Source organism: Alosa pseudoharengus, unplaced genomic scaffold (genome assembly GCF_046254945.1).
Source record: "Alosa pseudoharengus isolate Yale_2024_CS ecotype anadromous, Long Island Sound unplaced genomic scaffold, YU_APseudo_1.1 YU_APseudo_1.1_scf_4, whole genome shotgun sequence".
Classification (NCBI taxonomy): Eukaryota; Metazoa; Chordata; class Actinopteri; order Clupeiformes; family Clupeidae; genus Alosa; species Alosa pseudoharengus.
The window spans coordinates 32013511-32031386 of record NW_027468774.1 but is presented as its reverse complement, the minus strand read 5'-3'; the positions used below and the strand labels follow the sequence as shown (position 1 = coordinate 32031386).

The following is a 17876-nucleotide window of genomic DNA, read 5'->3' as shown; positions in this document are numbered from 1 at the left end:
CACAAGGATTTGCCCTGATTTGCCCATGGTTTTGCAACTGCTTAACATAAAGGAGGGAAACATTTAGTAGGAGGGAAAGTGGGATATACCGGTACCTACTGCAGGAAAAATATTGAAACCCGACTCCTTGTAGGCCTTTCATCTCAAAGTGAGTTCATCTAACTAGAAAAGAAAACAAGGTGTATTATAATTACTTAAGAAATGCTATGCTTTTCAGAGACCATTGACACTGGAAATGCAATGAGGCCAAAGGCTGCCATGGCTCTTGCTAGCTGGTGAAAATTATTTTTTGTAATTGTACATAAAAAATTAGCTGAATTAGATTAAACAGGTGTAAAAGTGGGTAAAACTGGCTATTAAAGGGACATTTCGACAGCAAAATAGAGAGAAGATATTGTTTTGCTTTTTGCACTCTGTCATCTGTCAACTAATCATCGAAGGATTCTCTTCCTTCCCACTAGTGAAAGACTGTTTACCAAAATGAAGAAAGTAAAGGACTGACAGAAAATCAAAACAAAATCAAAGCCTGTCGGGAATCAGCTCCTAGAGCAAGCGAAATTTTGTTCAACACATTTATGTGTTAATGAACGTTAGAGAAAGACCGCTTTTACAATACCAGTAGCGCGGCGAAACGAGTAACCAACCCGCTGCGAGGTGATGACGCGCGCATGTTCAGCTTGGACTGTGGTCTGTGTCCACATGCGCGCACGCGACACAACAGAGTGCCGCCGTTCAGTCAGATCGCAGACCGTCAGGGACGGCGTCAAACCGGTCTGCCGAGCACTAGCTGCCAAGCAAGTACCTGCCTATTATTTTGCTCAAGAAAAGAGGGAGAGAGAAAAAAAAACATCCACCTATTCGAACGCATTCGAGTCGAGCTATATTTTACCTTCGGATTTTTATTTCTGAATACATTTTACAGTAGCCTATACTCACAGAATGAACTGCTTTCGCATGGGACCATGGGACGTCTGTCAAACCCATAAGGAAATTGCTTACCTGCAAGTGCATTTGAAAGTATTTTAAAAACTTGAAGTATTTTTAAAAGTCGTTCTTTTCGAGGAGGACTATTATTCCTAAAGTGGATGTGACCGCGTGCGAGTCAGTGCGAGCGTGTGTGTCGAGGTGGAGTGTGTGAAGGAACAGTCGAAGACGTCAAGACTTCAACTGCCCCCTAAAGTTAACTGGAAATTGGACTGTCATTTGGAAAGCAGCTTTTGACAAAGTAGTCCAATGAAATAAGGTCCCATTCGTGTATTGTGTTTTATTCAGTGAACAGGCAAATATCTGCTCTACACAGAAGGGAAAGCTGCTACAACATGCCTAGGAGCACTATGGCATCTTTGCCCATTCATCGTGGATGTAGGGTATTCGAACAGAACTTGGAGTGTAAGCCTATGCTACATCGCATTAATTAAGACATCAACTGACTGTTAATGCTTGGTTACACCGGACTTTGAACACATTTCTTAATCCCTGTCCTGCCTTCATGTGGTCTGGATCTTGTAAAAAATAAACTACTTCAAGCTTAATATCCAGTCGCCGGAAAGGCATATGATAATGGCATTATATTGCGGATCAGGAGAGGGACAAACAGCATCAATTTATCTGTCGTCATTCCAGAAGAGAGGCGTGTGACTGCATCGCCTCAGTCGGGTGAACTGGGCATACGGTGTCCTGGAAAATAAAATCTGCCTTACCCTTACGGCCGAAGACAGCTGCACTTTGTGGAACTCATCAAGTCTGCTAATAATTCGGAAAAATGTATCCCATCTTCACCTCGCAGGTGAGTTCCAGAAACTACTTTTCTATGTACAGATGAAATGGCACCAAAACAGTGCAATCTGCAAATTGCAAACTTCAGACACGAAGGACTATGCGACTAGGCGAACACGACAGGTTTTGTTTACCTGAATAATTTCTTCCCCTTTAGCTTTTCTGTCAGCTTTAGTTTTCACTCACTGAATGTTGTTTAGCCCATGGAACACGTGTAGGAATGTCATATTCCACTCAACTAAAATAGAAGGATGTAGCTTATCATTAAATCGTACCATGTAATAAACCATATCAATTATTATGTAGTGAATGCCGTTTCTATTTTAAATAATTCACGTGTTTTGCATATGTTGGAGAAAAGGCTGGAGATGCTTCAAATTGTGTCAATATCCTGCGCAAATCAATTTCAACTTTACTCCCAAAAAGGATTTTAAAAATTCCACTTCAACAGATTTGTATAAAAGAAAATCCATTCTTCCCAAACGTTTGAGTTAGATTGAAAGTGCTGCCTAACTGTTAGTGAGATAGTGACTCAGCATCTCACATCAGGCTTGTAGGAGTGCGAGAGATGTTGACACAAAGCACCAGATTCTGGAAGGGGTCCCACCGAGTGTGTTTGCTATAATTGCCTGGGACTCCTGAAGCTCAGCAAAATAGCATACATTACGTTTAGGGTAGCAGTCTGGCACCCGGGTAGCGGAGGAACCCGTGATCCTAAGACATTATGTAATAAATAAAGAAGGTGCATATTTATTATTAAACCCTTCAGACCTGCTGGGGAAAAGACGAATCTCGATCCCCCAACCTCAAGACTCCCGAGGCGTAAGCAGCCGGATCAGCATTAAAAAAGCAGCGTGCTTCTCCCGTCTCCGACAGCTCCGCACACATTCGAGGCGCTCTTTACGCGCATTCAAAATGAAACGAATGTCCAGTGATGTGAAATGGCAAAACGAACCAGATGTTATCACTTTTTCCATGTTACATCTTAGCCAACATGTTGGCAAGTTGTCATATGCAGTGGTCCGTAGCAACAATTTAGGAAGTCTCTGACATTTTCCTGACAACAGTTTCACAGTTCGTCTCCAGAACCCCAAATAAAACTCCCAGCCAAGGCAATAATTGCAGTCTTGAACTGTAAGCCCAAATAGGCTACAAAGAACAAGAGAATTACTCAATTCATAACCCAATCTGTATTTGAAATGCACAATTATTAAATTATGTTAGACAGCAGAGAATGGTCTTAGAGGGAGAGTGTAAGGAAGAATGTGAAATGGATAAATTAAATTTGTTAATATGTCCACAATTAAAAAGAAGGGTGTTGTGTGTAGTTAAACTCAGTTGATGTATACTGTGCTTCAAGATAGAAGGCTGCTATCTTATTGGTTCTGTATGTGTTTGCTATTTTTGCTGGGTTTGTGTTTGTGTTGGATCTGTATTGGATTGTGCTTCTTTAAGATGTTTGTTTAAGAACTATATTAACTTTTCCCTTTAACTTTTATCTATTGGTCCTCTGTTAAAATGAGGTGTCATGCAGAGTAATTTGACAGTAATTAAACAGTGATATTTTAATCCTGTCACTTGGGGTGAGGTTTGGGTGGTGAGAGGAGAAGGGTTGTAGGTGGCAAAGACTGACAGGTGGCCCCCAGGGTAGATTAGCGCTGAAATTAAGTCACAGAGACTGAGGCAAATTACAAAAAACCAGAGGAATGCACAGGACATAAGAGGAAGCACTAATGGTGCTGTGGGAGATGACTGATGGTTGTATGAAACAAAGTCCTGAGAGCTGTTAAACTCTGGAGGACTGCTAATTAGCTGACTTCCTACTCCCCCCACCTCTCCACTCCTCTCTCTCACACACTCTCTCTCTCTACTCAAAATTAGCTTTTACCTTTCACCCCAACTTCTCTCTCTCTCTTTCTCTCTCTCTCTCTCTTTCACACACACACACACACACACACACTTTCTCTGTGTCTTCACTCTGGCTTTCCTTTGCTTTTTCTTTCTTCTGTGTACGGCCTCTCCCTTCTCCCCTTGTCCCATATCCCTCTTAAATCCAGCGGTGGACCCACATCCGAAAGCTAAGTCTTTTGTCCAAACTTTGTCTGACCTTAGCCCCAATACAAACATTTACATTTAAAAAAAGCTACACTCTCTTACGGTCATTGGCTCCCGGGGATGTTCTCTTGTGTGAGCACTGGTGAATCTTTAGCCCTTTTTTAAGCAGAAGGGAACAGCATTTTGCCCACGTTTAGCTAAATCTACTGGAACGGAGTGCTTATGTGGGTATGCTTACGCGTAATCGCATACCTATAGCAAGGTGACGAGCACCGTGTGTGGGTGCAAATGTAAGTGTAGAAGAGTGTCTCTGTGGGTCAATCAGTGTGTAAGCACATGTGGATGAATGTCTCTTTTTGTGTGTGTGTGTGTGTGTGTGAGAGAGAGAGAGAGAGACCCAGTGCTCTAGCAGGACTCGGTCAGGAGAAGGCCTCGAGGGTTTTTATCTCTCAGTTGTGTGGAGGCAGCTTCCTGATGTACAGCAAACGGGAGACGGCAGAGAACTGTGGATGAGTGTGTTTTTCTCCCCTCCTTCTTTGAAGCTTCAAAACATATTTGTGCATGTATGTTTGTATGTGCATGTATGTGTAGGCATTTTGCTTGTGTGCGTGTGTGTGCGTGTGTGTGCATGCATGTGTATGTGTGTGTGTTTGTGTGTGTGTGAGTGTGTGCATGCATGTGTATGTGTGTGTGTGAGTGTGTGTGCATGCATGTGTGTGTGTGTGTGTGTGTGTGTGTGAGTGTGTGCATGCATGTGTATGTGTGTGTGAGTGTGAGTGTGTGTGCATGCATGTGTATGTGTGTGAGTGTGTGTGAGTGTGAAGGCATCTGGAGAGAAGCGTGCCCCCCTGGTGAGGTGTTAGCTCCTCGGGGCCTCTGTTGATAGTCTCTGTGGGAGAGCTCTCGCTGTTAGAGCCTCGACTCGTGTCCAACACCACTCAGGTGCTCGCTGTGGCTGCTCCGTCTCTATGGCCTGATCTATTCTGCTGTTTTTTATCACACAACAGAAATCTCCAGAAATGCTTCTGTGTGTTTCTCTGCAAGTGACCAATGCTAATAGAAGATGCCAGGGGAATGGTTTTTATTATTATTATTTTGTAGTTAAAGCAAAGCTGAACAGTACATATCAGACATAGTGCTTTATTTGTCAGATTTAAGACCTGATCCAGTAGAGCCTAAAGAACTTAAGCATCGGGCTGAATTCCTGTGAGACCAGTTGTTGTTTGTCGTGAGGTTTAAGCAGGGTTATGATGGTCAATTTATTTGTTTATTATCACAAGCTTTTCCTCTGAGACAGCCAGCTCAGTGTGTGTGTGTGTGTGTGTTTGTGTGTACGTTTGTGATTGTGAATATTAGTGTGTGTGAATGTTAGTGTGTGTGTGTGTGTCTGTGTGTGCATGCATATGTATGTTTGTGTGTGTGTGTGTGTGTTACACCTCTTCATTATGTGCTCAATTCTCCAGTGTCTTAGCAACGGCAGACCTGTCCCACTCTGTGTGTCACCCAACCCCTGGAGGGAAAACACTTTATGTAACTTGGCAATGCCACGAGATGCCGAGTCGGGAGGCACAGAACCTGCATGGCACATGTCACCCGCTCCGGACTTCTCGGAAGTCACAGAGTTGGCATTGTTAAGGCCGGAAGATCATGACCAGTGCTCGCCACACCAACAGTGCAAGACAGAGAAGCTTTGTTTGAAGACCACACCTCCACATGTTATGGTGGTTATGGTGTGTGTGTGTGTGTGTGTGTGTGTGTGTTGGGTAGGTGTATGGGTGTGGGTGTTTTAGGACAGGTCAATAAATGAAATTAATTAAGTCATAATCAATAAACATCATTGTAATCATAGTATGTTTTTAGCTCTCCTGCTGGAAGACTCTTTATGGAGATAGGTAAATTAACCTCTAAGTTCATCATTGCACCTGGTATCAAAGCATTGCTTTGGAATGTAGTATTGGAGTGTGTATTAGAAACTCCATGTGTGTGTGTGTGTGTGTGTGTGTGTGTGTGTGTGTGTGTGTTTGTTTCGAATTAGACCTCTTCTTAAGGTCTTTTATATATGAATACCAGCCTCAGTTCAAATGTATGCAAATGAGGTTAGCATCATTTGAGGTTAGCATTTATCATGGTTGCATTACTGAACTGCACACTTCAACTTTGAGCTAGCAGCTTTACCTAAAAGTAATTGGGTGTTTAAATCTCATTCTAAATCTCAAGACATGCCCACATGAATGAACACACACACACACACACACACACACACACACACACACACACACACACATACACATACACACACACACAAGGTTGTCAGTGCTTAATTCAAAATGCAGAAACGGAAAGTGTTTAACTGTTTTTGGCGCTACATTGCTGAAAAACGACACACTGTTTCTGTCTAATAGGGAAATTAGCTAGTCTGGATGCCAGATGAATTAGCCCCGCCCACAACATTTAAGGTTGGGAAGTTCGGTCTGGAATTGTTCCGTTGAGGAGCAACTGTGCCCGAACCAGAGCTGTTTGGACCAATCAAATTGTCTGGGCGGGCTTTGTACGTTGATATACAGATGAGCAACAGTGCCTCATCTATCACGTCATCTGAGCATGCTTCGGTTGATTTTGTTTGCAACTAAAACGTTGTCGCTAGAAGCTAGATAGAAAACTGCATATGTTTTTATGCAGTTTGGCCTTTCATTTACCTGAAAACAGAGGTTTTATCACTGAAGCTATTATTTCTGAAAACCCCGGAAACGGCGTTTTTGCATTGTGACATGTTGTTTGCAACACCCTTCCCCAGCTGTTTTTAGCATTGGGGTGAACGGAATTATTTTTAAAAACGAAGAAGGGGAAATATCAATTTTTCTGAATAGAGTACCCTGCTACGTATAAACGTGCCCTTAGATTTCGCTATTGCGTGTTGTACAATATATTGAGAGAGCATTAACTTTAAAAAACTACCAGAAAACAATGTTAAGGCATTTGTGGAGAAGAAGGATGGTTCGGGTGTTCTTCCTACAGCTCATGGTAAGCTATTTCGTTGTTCTGATTGGTAAGGTCTATCCAATTGAGTACAGAGGCATTTTCCCCCCTGTATAGGTTGAAACATGGCCCATAATCACGTCCCAAAGGAGCAGTGTCAGACTCAAATTCTGACTAGAATTGAGTATGACGACATCAGGCTAGCAATTAGCCGCTGTCTGTGGAAAACACAGAGGCTTTTTTGGGGAAAATCAATATTTAAAGCTTTGAAAAGCCTTGATATCTTATTAGTCGGAGGCCAAATATAATTAGATTTGCTCTAAAATTAGTCAGAGAAGACAGTGCTGAATCCCCTGGCAAGAGCGTCCGTGTGGGGCTTTATTCTCACGCATGACAAGGCATCCATCCATCCCCTAATGACTGCTCTTTCTCTCTGTCCCTCTTCTTCATTCATTCATTCATTCATTCATTCATTCTCTCTCTCTCTCTCCTATCCCTCCTCAGTTTCTCTTATATTGTGCTTTACAAAGATGATGTGACAGTTGTGACAGATTTCACAGTCACGTGCAGTGGTTGATTTTGTAATGTGTGACATGGGCGAAGGAGCTGGATGCAGAGGTCACACATACAGTGTGCATGTGTTTCCTTACTATCAGCTGTGCTTAGCACACAGACAGTTAGTGTCTTTTTCATGCCTTACAAATTACCAAAATACATTAGAATGTGGCTAACAGTCTTATTGAACTCTGGAGTAGTTATAATGTAATTTAGAATTGTGTTTCTGCATAATGCTTTGCCAATAAAGTAAATTAAAAAAATATTAAATTAATAACATTATTATATTATAGCACTCTGCTTTTTTATATTATATTCATAGCATCATAGCATCTCAGTTCTGGTGCTCTTCGCAGATGATAAGAGCTTTTAGCGATTCGCACAGCCAGCCTCAATAGTTGTCTATTTTACAGTAATCACACTGATACAGGCCACTAAGAGGACTCGCATCCAGAGAAATAATTGTGAACATGCTTCTAATATTGTTGTATTTCTCTCTCTCTCAGTGTTTCTCTCTCTTTTTCTCTCTCTCTCACACACGCACACAAACAGACTAAGGACACATACGGAGACACCAAATACACACAAACATTAACACACATTTTAGCGTCACTTCTCACTTAAAACAACAACATCAAAGAAAACATCTCCCTGTAGAATCGAGTCATTTGGCATTGTGTGATCTTTGCAGACAGTAATTGATGGGAAAACGGATGTTATCATTTGTTTTCCTGCTTGTGTGTTCTTTCAGTCCTTCCTCTTTGGTGGTTGTTTAGTAACAACATGTAGCCCTAAAGCATGTCTGCAAATGAGCTAATTAACCAAGAAAGACTTCCACTGATGGGGAAGATGAGCTTTAATCTATCAGATCTATCCCCCTGTGTCAGAAAACTGGAATGTATGGGCACATTTAAAGGTGCTCTAAGCGATGCCACAGGTTTTTTAGGCTAAAACATTTTATGTCACTTATTGCAAACATCATCTAACCAACCGCTAGCTGTCTGTGTCCTGAATACACTGTAAAAAACGTGATCTCTGTGGACAGCCCAGGCTCCAAGAACGGCAACAAAAACAACCTGGGCAAACCTAGCCCATGAAAACATAACAAACTGTTCCAGCAAATCACGAGACGAGATTCGCGTTTAGGAGAGTTTTAATTGCACGGGAGCAGCACGGGAGGGACGGGGGAGGAAGTAGCGAGCTAGCTTTCTGTTTTGTTTGATAGTCAACAGAAGTGATGTTGCCCAGCATAGCTTAGAGCACCTTTAAAGAGGTTGTGTTTCTAATACCTCCGGTGTTATGGCTGGGGACTGCAAACTCACTGTGAACACAGGCATGTGCTGTCAACACATTGCTTGAGAAATGATGACAAATGAAGCCATAAGCACACCGGAGCCAGTCTTAACCCAGACCTCCAACGGCATTAGCTGAGGAAGCTGAGAAATAGGTGACACAATATCCTTTCTCACAATCCCCTTTCTCCCTCTTTATTTCACACTCTTTCCACCCTCTGCTCTTTGTACTTTTTTTTTCTTTGTACTTTCTTCTCTTTTTTTGTCAATCATTAGCCTGGGTGCAATTCCGAACTTAGTCCCGCCCACAACATTTGAGGTCGGAAAGTTCGGTCTGGCATTGCTCCATTGTGGAGCAAGTATGCTCGCCCTATATCGGGCGGACCAATCAAATCAGGCTTTATGATGATGGACAGGTGAGCAACAGCGCCTGGTCTATCACGTCATCTGAGCACGCTTAGATTAGGTTTATGTTTGAAACAAAAACGCTGTGGCTAGAAGGATACATGGCTTTTAAGACCCCATATGGAAAATGCATATTATTTAATGAGGTTTTATCACTGAAAACGATTATTTCTGAAAACCTTTGGCCAAAGTTGAGATGTGGGAAAACTCGTGGTTTCACTTTCATCAAGGGAAAACAGCGCTGTTGCATTGCAATATGTTCCCTCGTTAGTTTGAAATCTCTGATTGACCACCTGTTCGAGGGATTTGCGACAGCCTTTCCCAGCTGTTTAACATGTTTGTAGCATATCAGTGTTCAACAGAAGTATTTTTAAAAACGGAGGGGATATAGGCTATCAGTTTTTTCCTAATAGCCTACCCTACTACGTATCTCAGAAAACAATGTTAAGGCATTTGTGGAGAAGAAGGATGGTTCGTGTGTTTTCTTCCTACACCTCACGGTAAGCTATTTCGTTGCTCTGATTGGTTAGGTCTATCCAATTGAGTGCAAAGGCATTCCCCCCCCCCCTGTATCGGTTGAAACACGCACCATAATTATGTCCCAATGGAGGAGTATCAGACTCATATTCTGACTAGAATTGAGTATTACTATGTCAGGCTAGTCAATCATGGCTTTGTCACTCAGTATCCTGACGTGGATGGTCCGTGATAGCAGCTGACTCTGTAGCACATCTGGTCCACATGTGTTCCGGAATCGTCGGCCAGCTGCCTATTTAGTGTACAGTCCTTCCATCCAGACAGACATAGTTGTATCGGCCCAGGACAGCTCTTAACTGCATATAAAGGCATGTCAGATTTAGACAAATAATCCATCTGATGTAAAATAGTTCCACTTACAGAAATGTAACTGTCCCCTCCATCTTTGTCCCTTCCATCAAGTAGGAACGCTTCAGTTGTAATGACTTGAGTGAGTTAATCCCGCTCTTTCTGTCCGCATCCTTGGGGGACCAGCGTTGATGTTTATTGCTGTGTTAACGCCTAGAGGCCTTGATAACCCATGTTCCATGCGGCCCATAAACACAGGCTCCATATGACACGCTGGCATGTTTACAGCCTTCCTGCCCCACCCTGGGGTATTAAAAAAGTCCCAGACCCCTCAAGTCGGTCGGTCAAGTGGAGGCAGTTGACTCCATTTTGAGGCCTGTGATCAGCCAACTGCATCCCGCCTGCGTTGCAATTTGTATCGTTACATAAGTCAGAGAGGCAGGGCTTCTTTATGTGGGTGGATGGTGGAGACAACAGAAGCACCCCCCCCCCACAAACACTCCTTTTTTATCTTTATGATGTTGGCGTGTGAAAATCCTGGAGCCATGCATTTTTTTCTCTCATAATAGAAGGCATACATGAGCTACACTCATACAGAGGAACACATACAATACATTTGCATGCAGATGCAGTACACACACACACACACACACACACAGAAATATCCATATACACTAGCCTGGCTAACGTCAGACCTCATCTCACTGAGATGGGGTCTGGGAACTAGATTCTGTGATTGGTTCCTTCGTTGAGGTGAAAACGAAGTCCATAGAATCCAGGCTGCCTAGGAGCGTGAATAAAATTGCGCGTGTAAGGCAGCATGGGAAAACCCAGGCTACATATACACGCACACCCACAGACTTTCCCATGCACACACATTTTGTCTTCTTTCTGATTGTTTGCCATGGACACTGAACACCGTTTGTTATCACCCTGATTTTATTTAGCGAAACCCAGGTCTCCTCAGTTAATTACCCCCAGAGCCAGGTCACCACAAGTGAGAGACAGACACAAAGAGATGGGTGGAGAGAGATGAGGGGAGCCATAGAGACAGACAGAGAGAGAGAGAGAGAGAGGGAGGGAGGGAACAGTGACATAAAAGATATTGACTTTGAGCGTGAAATGCTGGAACCTCTGTCACATCCATTAATCATAATTAACAGCCGCACTGCACATAGCTATGTAGAAGCCACAGCCTGAAGGTCGTGAGAGAGCGAAAGAGAGAGGGGGAAGAGAGAGAGAGAGAGAGGGAGACAAAAAAGGAGAGAAAGAGAGTCAGAGGCTGGAGCATGTGCTGATTTCTATGGTCCGCATTTTTTCGCGTGTGTGTGTGTGCGCGTGTGTGTGTGTGTGTGTGTGTGTGTGTTAGTGACTGCATGTGACTTTGTTTGTTTGCAGATGATGCGTGTGTATGTGTGCAAATGTGTGCGCGTGTGTTTAAGTATGTGTGTGTGCGACGCAAAGGGTTGGCGGGGTATCTGTGTTCCACCTCTCTGCGTTTTCGCTCAGCCGGGCTGCCCTGTGATGACCTGTTCTGCCCCTGCATGGCTCACGGTTGGGATCACGCGTGCTCGCTGATATGTGCCCACTGCCCACACTCTCGGACTGCGGGACCGCTGGACTGCAGATGCTTGCCCGCATACTCGCTTACTGTCTGGGCCTCTTTGTTCTGCTCTTCTCTCTTTCTGTCTTTCATTCTTTCTTTTTTTCTTTCTGTCTTCTTCACGCTCTCTCCCTCTTCCTCACTCGTTCTCTCTCTTTCTGTCAGTCTGTTTCTCTGTTTCTCCCTCTCTCTCTCTCTCTCTCTCTCTCTGTATGCCTGTCACTTCCGTGCAAAACCCCAACTCATCGTTGTTCCCGTCTCCCTCCCTTCATCACGTACACATACACACTCACATACACAGACACACACACACACACACACACACACACACATACATACATAGACACACACACACACACACACACACACAGTGAAGCCTTCCTCCCACACACACAGTCAGAGCCTCTAGAACACAGCTTCTCATGCTGACACACACGCTGATACATATTCACACGTTTACTGCACAGATCCATATAAGGACACATACAGTCACACACTCTCTCTCGCAAGCTTTTTTTCTCTCTCTCTCTCACACACACACATGCATTCATCCATACATTCATCCATCCATCCATCCGTCCATAGATACATACATACAAACATACATACATACATTCAGGCATAACATACAAACTTACACACACACACACACTCTCTCTCTCTTTCCTTTAGTCCACATCTACTGTATGCTGTAATCACTACCATTCAGCCCCATATCCCCCTACTCTCTCTCTTTCTCACTCTTTCTGCTACACACACACACACACACACACACACACATATACACACAGAAATAAAGAGAGAGAGACAGAGAGAGAGAGAGAGACACACATGCACACACACACCATCCCTCTGCTGAGATAAGCAGGTTAGGTAAACAGTGTTGTAACAGTGGCCTGCAGGAGCAAACACCATTACCACCACATGTACACACACACACACACACACACACACACACACACACACACACATACAAACACACGCACACAGTCTGCGAGCCACGAGGAGCGGCCAGGGGAGCACTCCAAATTACCTCCAAAAATAACCGAGCCCCTGTCAGCGCAAAGCACGGCGTCTGAGGTGGCAGACAGCGGCAGGCTCTCAGGAGTTGGACAGCACAAAGCGTCTGTGACGGGGGGGAAGGAGTCGCTAGGTAGATCAGAGCACTCGGCGAGAGAAGCAGACCTTGTTGACTCATGGGAACTCTCCATCAGTAACTGTCCTCTGTGGCGAAGATACACACACACACACACACACACACACACACACACACTCACACACTCACACTCGTGCACATACACTCATATACAGGCACACATACACACACACACACACACTCTGTCACACATGCATGCACAGTCATACAAAAACTGCACTACGCACCAATCCCCCCACCCTTTGGTCTTACTATCCGAAAGGACAGAGGACTCTGGGCTGCTTGCCAGCTGACGTGTGCTCAGGGGGACTAGTGAGGGTCGTACGACACTGCAGGGATCTGTTTACGGGCGCATGCCATCAGGTTCTCACTGCAGTGTGCGGGTAGGGGGTGGCTGGGGGTGGGGTTGGGGCAGTCCCTCCTTCATGGGGGATATGACGTGATCAACCCAAATATCAGGGGTACCTCTCTCTCTCTCTGTCCCAGTCTCAATCAGAACACTTTGTGGCTGGGTTGAGTCTGTTAAGGATGGATTCCAAGTGGTGAAGCTTTATCCCAGGACAGAACCGAATCCAAACCAGTGTCCAGTTCGGGTCAGTTAAGTGTTATTTACAGTATGAGTGTTGACCCCCCTCCAGATGTGATTTTGTATATATATTTGTCCATTATTTATATTGTTTTGTTTTTTTGTTTGTTTATTCACAGCTGTGATACCCCATACATTAAGTTGTCCTGTCTTTCCTTTACTTAGGTTCATGCATGGTGGCTTCTGATGATTGATCAATGATCATTTGTATCGTGATGTGGTTGGCGTGATCTGTGAAAGTTGACTCACTCCCACTCTACTGTAGGGTCTGTCTGGTGTGGGACACACACACACGCATACACACACACAGTGTCTGGACTGTGAGGTCTCAGCGTATAGTGCACCAGCCCCAGCCCCAGCGCCTCTCCCCTAAGCTGCTAATATATTGTTTCTGTCGTGCTGAGGGGCGGAAGGAGCAGAACCAATCTTGGATCCCCTCCTTCACACAGAGCAGCGGCCCTGGAAGGCTATGAGTCAGATTTAATCACTGCATTTTCCCTCCCTCTTTCTCTCTCTCTCTCTCTCTCTCTCTCTCTCCCTCCCTCCCTCTCTCTTTATGTTGAACTCCCGCAATCTTCCTCTCCTGCGCCCACATGCACACGTCCTATCTCTACAATATCATTTGGCCTTTAATGAGTTGCTTTCTCTTTTTATTATGACCGCCGCGCAGTGAAGCGGCAGTCATATAGGTTTAGTCAGATTTTTTCTTTTTTTCTTTTTCGCATGCCCAATTTTCCGTCAAGGATTCCCGGGACACTGAAAGACCGGGGTACACAAAACTTGCTGGGTATGTAGCCCCACATGGATAGCATGGAACCATCGTTTTTCGTTTTGATCTGTAGCCCCCCCGCTGGACTGGACCCCCCGCAAGGAGGGTAGGGCAGACACAGTTTTCTGTGAATATCTCGTGAACCGTAGGGTTTAGGAGGACCACCTTTTTTTGTATGTTGATCTTAAGGGGCCATGTCAACCCATTCCATAACCACTCATTTCATGTATAGCGCCACCTAGTTAAAAACAAAAAAGTCAAAATGAGGTGTTGTAATCGCAGGTATCTGTGACCTAACATGGTCAAAACTGCACGAAATTGGAAGTGTAGGATCATTATGACACCCTCTGAATGCACGCCAAGTTTTGTGGAATTCCGTTCATGGGGGGCCATACAATAAATGAATTTATGTTACTGTACACCAACTGGCCTGTAGGTGGCCGGACACATTTTTCTGTGAATATCTCGAGAACCGTAGGGCCTATGAGGACCACCTATTTTTGTATGTTGGTCTTAACCCTTTAGCCTCCAGGGTTTAAAAAGAATAAATTGGATTTGTACATAAAAATGTCAAAAGGCCATGGCTTGCAAGTGGTCAGAGATAAAGTCCTACTGTAAATGTGAAAATCATTTAGTATGAACAGAAGTTTATGAAGGGGGTAAATTTACTCATCTAATTTGCATATTACGACGTCACTGGATGGTAACCACCGTGAATTATGTAAATTTCAGTAAATACTAGATGTTGAACATATTTGAGCAGTTACTTTCTTTTTTTGTCATTTCACCGACATAACAAATGAACAGGAATACAGTCACATGTAAACCAACAATAGTAAACTATTACTATAATCACAAACCCTATGCTACTATACAATAAAGTAGCCTGGTCAAATCAGTTCCATATCGCGGGTGACTTTGTAGTTCTTCAGAGCCCTATTTTTACAACCCCTGCTGTCTATACCACGTCCATTACGGACACAATCATCACTATTGCCACTGGCACCTCCAGCTATGTTGGGCAAAGGGTCGAAATAAGCATGGTATGCTTAGTGGACACTGTCGCAAAGACGTACCTCCATTCACGGACGCACCGTGACTATCAGTCAATAGACGATCGATCATATTCTCCAAAAGGCAGATATTCTCCTTCAGAATCAGAATAGGTGAATAACAGATCCCAGACTTCATCACACGTTAATTTTTTTTTCAACATTTGGTGTATTTCTGCTTCAATTTGTGCAAAACTATGGCCCGCATCGCTTCCGCGTTATGGAGGAAATGCACGTCTTCTTCGTGTGTTTCTCGCGTGTTTTTCGCATGCTTCCTGAAAACTTTGAAAAAAAAGGTTGAGCTTGAATCGAAGCTCTGGGTGCCTGCCAACTAGTGGTCAAGAGTACAAATGAGATTTTACACTGTACTCGCGTCTATCGTCTGTTTTATTCAGTAATGACGCTTGTCGCAATATTGCGACATGGGCGGTTAGAGGGTTAAGGGGCCATGTCAACCCATCCCATTACCACTTATTTCATGTATAGCGCCACCTAGTTAAAAATTAAAAAGCAAAAAATTAGGTGTTTTAATCACAATATCTGTGGCTGACATGGTTAAAAACTGCACAAAATTGAAAGCGTAGGATCATTATGACACCCTCCAAATGCATGCCAAGTTTCGTGGACTTTCGTTCATGGGGGGCCATACAATAAATTAATTTATGTGTACATTTAGTGACCGTACACCAACAGAGTTTTCTGTGAATATCTTGAGAACCGTAGGGCCTAGGATGACCAATTTTTTGCGTATGTTTGCCTCCAGGGGTCATTTTAACCCATTCCATATGCACACATGCATAAACAGATACACACGCACACACATACATTCACAGTAATCATACGTATGACACATACTCAGACAGTAGACATATGTACGCATGCATGCACATGCACACACACAGGCACATACACAGGCAAACACACAAGCACATGCATGCACACACACACCCACCCACACACACACACAGAAACATGTACATGCACACATGCACACAATTCAAGAATTTCTCAGAATTATGAACAGGTAAGATGGGGTGGGGTTGTATAAAATGTATTTTACATGTGAAATCTATGAACTAATCATGTTTTGGTACTTGTTGTCTAGCAGATACCAGTGAGAATTGAGTGTGCATAATGCAATTCAGTAAGACAGTTAGAATCATATATGCCTTTCAGCGTGACTTATTTTTGTGGAAAAAATGTGCTGGACTGGGTGGCGGTCATATTTTGTACCGCTCTGCGGTACATCTAGTTATTTTACTTCTTTGTTTTGCTCTTTTTCATTGTGTGTGTTTGTGTTTGTTTGTATATATATATATATATATATATATATATGTGTGTGTGTGTGTGTGTGTGTGTGTGTATGACTTTCTAGCCTATCTTTTAATAGCTTTGTTTAAAAAAAAGAAAAGAAAAGAAAGCGTCTCTAGCTCTGAAAGCGTTACGGCAATTCCAGTCAGCAAACAGCACGCAGGGATGCAATTATTCTCTGTGCGAGCTCTTGGTCTTCGGGCTGCATTGCCTTGTTTGGTTCCCTAATGCTCCATGACCAAACTGCAGCGGAGTCAGTCCGGGCCCCGGAGGTGTGTTCCTCAGTCACACACGTCAGCAGGAACTAAAGGCAAACAAGCATGACAAGCTGATAGCTGGCATGCTAACCATGTCGAACTAACTAGGGGATGGCGAGGATGCGGAAAATGACTGGAGCATCTGGCATAGTTTGGGAGGGAATTTTTCTTTTTTTTGCAACAATGTAGTGAACCGCCGGACATGGGCGAGGTCCGCCGCCCTCCCACTAATCTGAAATTACTTTGGACCTCTTCTGCCCTCCGTCTCTTCAAAACAATTTAACGGCTGTTAGAGCCCCGGACCGCCCCTCTGGCGGCGCACGGACAGAATGTTAAAGTCCTCAGTGAAATGAACCAGGTGGACGAAGTCCAAGAGGACTGGTCGTATTTCTTATTGCCCCAGGGGAAGGCTCTCATGTGTTGTTGGTTCGCTCTTCGCTACACTCAAACAACAGCCCCCCCCCCCCCCCCTTTTCTTAGATTCCGACTTCTGCTGTACGTTTCTGAGGTGAAGCTATTTTTTTCAACGTGTCGTTTTACGCTTCCCTGAAGGTTGAAAGGCGCACCAGGAGAGGAGGAAACTGGCCAATGGAGGTTATGGGGAGCGTTCCAGTGTCTGCTCTGGTTGACTGTATGTCTGTCTCCTGTGTTCCTCTCTGCCTGGCAGCAGGACAGTCTTTCTTCTGTCCAGCATCCAAATCCCTAATCTGTTTTCTGTTATGCTATGTCTTCTTTCATTTATGTCTTACGGTAATAAAGGGTTGTCTGCTCTTTTTTCATAACTGTTTTGCTGTCAACATGGTTTTAAAAGGCGATGCAGTTATCAATGTTCTTTCTTGTTCTCTGTCTCTCTCCTTTTCTCATCTGTACTTCCCATCTGTACTTCTTCCTCTCCCTCCTCCTTTCTCTCTCCTTCTTCTCTCCCCCTCTCTTCCCCCTCTCTCTCCCTCTCTTCCCCTCTCTACTCCTCCTCTCCTCTCCTGTCCTTGCTCTCTGTCTCTGTCTGTCTGTCTCTCTCTGGCATGTCCAATCATTGCAGGCAGTCTGTTCATCACTGATAAGTCTTACACACAGAGAGCAGCCCAGAGCCCTTCCATTTGGATGATGTGTTCTCTCACACACACTGTTGCTGCTGCTAGGATTGCTGGTCCTTTAGAGACCTACTGTTCCACTTCAGCTTTTCCCCTTCAATCTCACAGCGCTGGCCATGACTGAATCGCCTCGAAAGGTCCCCCAGCCACTACCACTGCGGCCCCAG

General features: G+C 44.1%; 1 protein-coding gene across 1 annotated transcript in view; it reads left to right on the top strand.

Annotated features, from left to right (window-relative positions):
- Positions 1-835: 835 nt before the first annotated feature.
- crhr1 (corticotropin releasing hormone receptor 1) overlaps positions 836-17876 on the top strand; it is a 146579-nt gene continuing 129538 nt past the window's right edge. Inside the window, exon 1 of the mRNA XM_076265899.1 lies at positions 836-1786. Within this exon, the coding sequence (XP_076122014.1) occupies positions 1763-1786 (24 nt within the window). The 5' untranslated portion in view covers positions 836-1762. The remainder of the gene's footprint in view (positions 1787-17876) is intronic.